Source organism: Semicossyphus pulcher, unplaced genomic scaffold (assembly GCF_022749685.1).
Source record: "Semicossyphus pulcher isolate SPU_LCO1_2020_fin unplaced genomic scaffold, fSemPul1.0.p SCAF_14, whole genome shotgun sequence".
NCBI lineage: Eukaryota > Metazoa > Chordata > Actinopteri > Labriformes > Labridae > Semicossyphus > Semicossyphus pulcher.
In genome coordinates, this window is record NW_027211648.1 from 2,755,292 (window position 1) to 2,761,766 (window position 6,475).

The window sequence follows — 6,475 nt, forward strand, 5'->3', positions numbered from 1 at the left end:
ACACACTGATTTGAGTAAAATCATAGCAAACAAGCCAACTGGGTCACTGTATTTTTTTTATAAGACTCTCACTTTTCATGCTGAGTTATGGAGTCACCTTTAAATGTGGCTATAATTAAATGTTTTAAATATTATTAATGGATGAGAAGTTCCCCTTGATGTTTAGCATCTTTCAGCTCGTTTTGATGTATAGTCCAGCTACTTTTCTGTAATTAAACACTCTAATCGAGTAATTTTCTCCCACAGCAGCTATAAAAGCTATTAATCTCACTGCACAGAACTTGCCCAGCACCAAACAGAAGATACACAAAATTAGCAATTAGCTTGTGAATAAAATAAAGCATTTTTGGCAGAGACGAGCAACAGTCTTTGCTTCTTGTGTATTAGCATTAGCCTCATATTTCAGAAACAAAGCTAAGCTATTTCTAAGAGAGAAAACAATCAACCTTATACAAATAGACATCACCGCAGTTGGAGCGATATAAATGGATATTAATGGTCACTGGATATGGTGACTGAATGTAGCTAATGCTAATAACAGACACAAACTGGGGCTACTCAGAACCCAACCATAAGCTAACAGTTAGCATTTAGCGCTGCCTCTTATTTACAACAATTTGCAACAGTTTTTGCTACTTACGTAAGCGCTATATTTAAGTCAGAGTAGAACTATATTGCCTCATGAATATAATTTACCTTATTTTTAACAACTTTCTAGGATGTTAACACAAATGAAATGGGTTGTTACCATTGTAGCATCTATTGAGGTAATGTTAAAACATGAATGGCACAAATTCAGGTGTAGAAGTATTTAGCAGCTAAAAAGTATCAAATTTATCTCAGCAGTTAGTAAAGACTAACAGTCTTTGCTTGTTGTGTACTAGCATTAGCCTCATATTTTAGTAACACAGCTAAGCTGCCATTTCTAAGAGTGATAATTAATTGCCAATAAACCTACAAAATTGAACAAGACATGATCACAGTTGGATTGACAGAAATGGATATTAACTGCCATGGCTACTTGAATATAGCTAATGCTAATACAAAACAGGTACAAACTATGGCTAACCAGCATTTAACAGCAAGCTAGCAGTTACCAGTTTAGCCCTGTCTCTTATTTACAGAAGAATTAGTGAAGACTAGAAACAGTTTTTGCAACTTATGTAGTAGACTTAACTGGTGTTGAATTAATAGAAATGTGTTGTAACCATTGTAGCATGAATTGAGGTAATGCTAAGACGTGAATGTCCAAATTTGGGCTAACCAGCAATTTTGTCAAAGAGAGTGAGTGGTTAGATTGTAAAAAAAATAAGTATTTAGGAGCTGAAGAGTATTACATTTCCCTCAGGTGTTAGTAAAGACTAGCAACAGTCTTTGCTTCTTGTGTATTAGCATTAGCTTTGGCATTAACTGATGTCACTGAGCTATGCAAATATTTGTAGGAAAGATAATCAAGCCTTGCTATTGTTCCATAAATCTTACTGCTTTTCTAAAGGTATTTCCATCATCTTCAAGACTATTTAACCATCTGGAAGAAAAAAGAACAGTCTGTTACAAAAGGGATTTTTATGTGACTCTGTTTGCTCTTCAGATAACTGGCTGCCATCTTTGTTTGAATTTGGAAACAGTTCCAACATCAGAGGTTTCTGACATTGCCAGGTTATAATGGTAAGTCGTCTGCCATCGTGACCTGAATGCTAATGCTAACACATGAGAGACACAAGCTACGGATACCAGCCACCCCAGAACGAACAGTGTCATCAGTTAGCTTGTGAAGAAAGTGGAGCATTTAGCGGAGCCAGATCTATCCCTCAGACGGTGGTGGAGACCTGAAAGGGAGCTATAAAAAAAAAGTGAAGCTATTGAACTGACATTCATCAGGAGGCCAGAAAAACATCAGGTAAATGCAAATGTTGCTCCCTGTCTGTAAATGTTTAAAGAGGGAGCTTACAAGCTGAACAGAAATGGTGAGAATATAGCAGTGTTATGTTCAGAGGTTTGGTTCTCCTCCACCCAAGTGACCAAAAGGATTCACCTATCACGTTTTAAGGTACTACATTTTGATGTTTCCACCTGTAAGACAACATACCACCTTGCATATTTTTCTGGTAGGCCTCACCGTGGCAGTAACCAAGTATAAAACCGCTTCTTTCATCAGCAGAGTTCCATAGATCTGTTTTAGCATACGAGGATAACAGGAGGGAAAGAAACTGCTGCTGCACAACAAAAAAAAGTACTTCAATCCATAGACACATTTATTACACGCATACCTTTACAGTAAACATACAGTATTTGTTGTTACAGAAAATGCTGTGAATGAAGTGCTTTGTTTTGGCATTAATCAACACAAACATCTCGCCTCTCCATTATACTTTTAGTGATTTCTATAAAGTAGCCTATTTACATTTTGTGATATGTCTCTTAAGTTAACACTGCAACTAGCAACTCCGTGCTCTGGGTGTCCATACCTCAACATTCTGCAGAATCCCACTCACTGAAAGCACTTCAGATATAATCGAGAGTATAAAAAAATCTTGATCTTTTTTTGTACTTTCAAAATCAAAGTATGGTGACAGAAGTGTAGGTGGTTCTTACTCACTTACTCGAAGCCATTCAAAGGACATCTTGTGCGAGGGCACGTGCTAGATTACAGTTTCACTCGACTGGCAGACATGCTGGATTCACTCTGAGGACCTTGTTGATCCTGTCTCTATCACAAGTGTTGGCCTGTATGTGCAATGTTTGGACTGGCAGTGCATCAGTTTGTTATGGTTAAAAAATACTCGGGGTGGGTTCATGGTAGATAGATTTGGCGGGTTTTGAGACAAAAACTCAACAATTTTTCATAAAAACGCTTCAAGCACACAATGATGAAGTTCAATCACATAACTGGCTGCTGTGCAAGGCAAAAGCAAACAAAATAACGCTTCACGCCAAAGACCTCTGCCTCGTGGTGTGTAAGGTCTGGGCGGCACATAGTAGGGCTGAAACCTACGACGGGTGAGAAGTCTTCACACAGCGAGCGCTTATGTCGCTTCTTTCTTTTCCCTTTGGGCATTCCGGCGAATCTTCATCTCTGTCAGCTGGATGTAGCGGATCACATTGGTGTCTGGAAAACAAAGACAGGAAATGGCTGCTTTATTTCCTGTTCAGGCAGGAAACGTCGCATTAATATGCTCATAAATCTTCCACCTAGACTGGACTCAGTGGCACATGAGGCCTCGTTACGTGACGGCAAGAACAAACACGTCTTTGTCTCCAGAAACAACAGCATCTATAAAGAGTCTTCCAGGACCAAACACATCAACATCAACAAACCTCAAAATACAAAGTCATTGTACATTTATATGCAAAGAACAGCAAAGCACTCAATGCAAAGAGAGGAACTACACTACTCAAATAAATTAGCGCTGAAAGTTCCTGGTTCGAGTCTCGGTCTGGACGTAGGCGCCCTTTCTGTGTGGAGTTTGCATGTTTCCCCCGAGCATGTGTGGGTTCCCACCAGGTACTCCGGCTTCCTCCCACAGTCCAAAGACATGCTCGTAAGGTTCACTGGTGACACTAAATTGTCCGTAGGAGTGAATGTGAGTCTGCAGGGGTTGTCTGTGTCTATGTTACCCCTTTCCCAACGAAATTAGCGAGTTGACGCAGGTTTTTCAGACCCGGGATGACCCGCTTATACATGCCGATGATGACAAGATGTTACGGTGGTCAGGTCTTTATTGTATCTATTACTCATTCAAATTTGGAACGATGTTCGAGCGCTGCTCGGGCGGAGACGGGCGGAATTTTTAGCTGAGATGACAAGGAGTCGCAGAAGTTACCGACGGAGCATAGAATCGCGCCGGAAAGGGGGCTACTTGTAACCTTTCCCACTAAGCAAAAAAGCCGGGTGTTAGCGGGTGTTAGCGGGTTTTTTGACAAGTGGGAAAGGGCTTGTGTCAGTCCTATGATTGACTGGTGACCTGTCCAGGTGTAACCCCGCCTCTCGCCCAATGACATCTGGGATAGGCTCCAGAGAATTTCAAGTAATTTATACACTATTAGCTATACTAACTATAGCTGTGAAGAAACTTGGAATCTATTCAATATTTCCAGATGAAGGACTACAGAAAACTAACTGTTTCTTTCCATCACTGTCCAAAAAACAAGTAATCAAAAAAAAGGCCACAAGTGAAGATGAACTGTGTCCAGACAGGTTGCTAGTATTCTGAAGATGTTTCTGAAAATGTGATGTAATTTATGATGGACTACATTTGTTCCCTTTGTGGTAACAACTGATCACCTTCGAAACTGACTCGCGTATCCAAATGTCTTTAACGCCAAAGATCAGTGAGGTCAGAATATGTTTCTGACAGTCACTTTAAATAATAACATAATTTAAGATATTTGACGTAAAGCCGCATCATCTTTTTGCTTGTTGCAAAAATATAAACTTGAATATTACAGCGTCACCCTGAAATCAATAAAATCAAAGTCGTCATTTAATTAAAAGACTTGAGCAGATCTTAAGCAGGTCTGCAGGTTAAGCAGGTGCTTCCAAAGAATCCAATCAAATGTGCATCTGTGGTCGACTGATGCATCAGTGCTGTAAACTAACTTGTTCATGAAGGACAACAGACACACACTGGAGTCCTGACCTGATGGTTCCTGTTTGTGTGACTCCTTCAGGTAGTACAGGGCCTTCTGGAAGTCTCCTAGGTGGTAATAGGCCACGCCGGATCGGTACAGAGCTTTGAAGTTCTTTCCCTCCTTGTGAAGAACTTTCAGGCAGTACTCCTTCACTCGCTCGTAGTTCACCAGCTCCATTTGTAACAAGCAGGCTGAAGACAGGAGGGGAGGAAAAGTTAGCGAACCAACACTGCACGAGCCAATGTTTGGATGTCATGTCACAGCATGTGTGTCCTGTTTTTGATTAAATCTTAACACTTAAAGTATAAGGACTGGATTTGCAAAGGGGTAAATAAATATGTACTATCTTTATGATGTGAATATGAGAGAAAGTGAAGCAGATAGTGGGGTAAGCCTGGGAATGACTCATACTCGTTATGAATCATTCATGAGCTCTGGAGTATTCCCAGAATCTTTCTCTGCTGAAAAAGGAGCAGATAAGTGTAGTGTGTGTGTGTGTGTGTGTGTGTGTGTGTGTGTGTGTGTGCGCGCGCGTGTGTAGAAATGTGTGAGGGGAAATTACCGGCCAAGCTGTTGTAACACTCCAGCTCTGCGTTCTCCATGGCCCCCTTCTGCTCATCTGTCAGCGTGCTGGACTTGCTGATGGTGGGCAGGAGGGGGGACGGGGACGGCTTGGAGCCTGTGTCCGGGTCCCCCAGCACCCTGCACAGCCCCTTAATCTCCAGCAGAGCGCGGTGATACTTGCCGATCGCCTCTCGGTACTTCTTATCCTTGTAGCACTGGGTGCCCTGGCACTTGAAGTCCAGCGCCCGCCTCACGACGTCGGCCGGCTCGTTGTGTGATGGTTGTTTGAGCATCGACCCTCCATGATGCCGCTGCTGCTGGAGCTGCTGCTGGTATCTGGCATCTTTGGTCCGGCTGCTGCTGCTGCTGCTGCTGCTGCTGTGTGGAGGCTGAGCGCACTGCTGGAGGAGCCTCGGGGAGCCACTGCCGCTGTCGCCGAGGCTTCCTCTGCCGCCTTCTACCCTGCCGTCGTGCCCAGCCTGAATCACGCTCATTTTCGCCTTTATTTGATTAAAGCTGCCCTGTGCCCGGCGGAAAATTAGCAGAGCCTCCTTCACTGCATCCCCATGGCCGTGTAGTCGCGTCTTCGCCTCGCAAGCAGTGTCGCAGCTACGTCTTTCTCTGTGCGCAACCCTGCGCGATGCGCGCTCCTCCGTGCAGCCTGTCCTCGTATTTTTCCCCTCCGACGAGCCGATTGGTGGATAAATACAAGGCCAGCGGTCCCATGGGGGTCCACTAGCAGGAAGAGGAGAGGTTTGATTTCATCATCAGTGTATCTGGAAACAACTCCATTATCGGTTTATTTGAAAACCAGGCTGCACTGACAATGTGTTAGATAACCGGTCTGATGTGAATGAATCAGCTTTAAACGTTAGTTTGGCGTTAAATTGATCTTTATTTATTGATCTGTTTCATTGTTAATTACATGTAACATGAAAGTCTGCCCTTTGAGTTGTATTTTAATTTAAGTTCAATTATTTATTTTATATTTTTAGTTTGACTTTTAATTAAGATTTATTCATAATTGTATTAATATACTTTACTATATGTTATGTGTAGTGTATGCATTTTACTTGTTGGTGTATATGCAGATAAGTTAGAGTTTTCAATTCTGTCTCATTTCTTTCCATGAAAATTGCTTTACAAATAAAGTCTTTGATTTGATCTTTTATTTTAAATAGTGAAGTCCAATGGTGTAATAAACCCTATTTGTTTCTAAAACACAAAAACCACGTGAGTTTGTGTATAATAATTCTATTCAGGGACGTATCTTACGTGT

The 6,475-nt window shown here is 41.9% G+C and overlaps 1 protein-coding gene across 1 annotated transcript; it reads right to left on the minus strand.

Annotated features, from left to right (window-relative positions):
- Positions 1-2,242: 2,242 nt before the first annotated feature.
- LOC138591345 (tetratricopeptide repeat protein 9A) lies at positions 2,243-5,915 on the minus strand. The gene is made up of 3 exons (XM_069661908.1): positions 5,195-5,915; positions 4,641-4,823; positions 2,243-3,109 (listed from the first exon to the last, which is right to left on the minus strand). The coding sequence occupies exons 1-3, from the start codon at positions 5,688-5,690 to the stop codon at positions 3,027-3,029; spliced, it is 762 nt and encodes a 253-aa protein (XP_069518009.1). The 5' UTR covers positions 5,691-5,915; the 3' UTR covers positions 2,243-3,026.
- Positions 5,916-6,475: the final 560 nt, after the last annotated feature.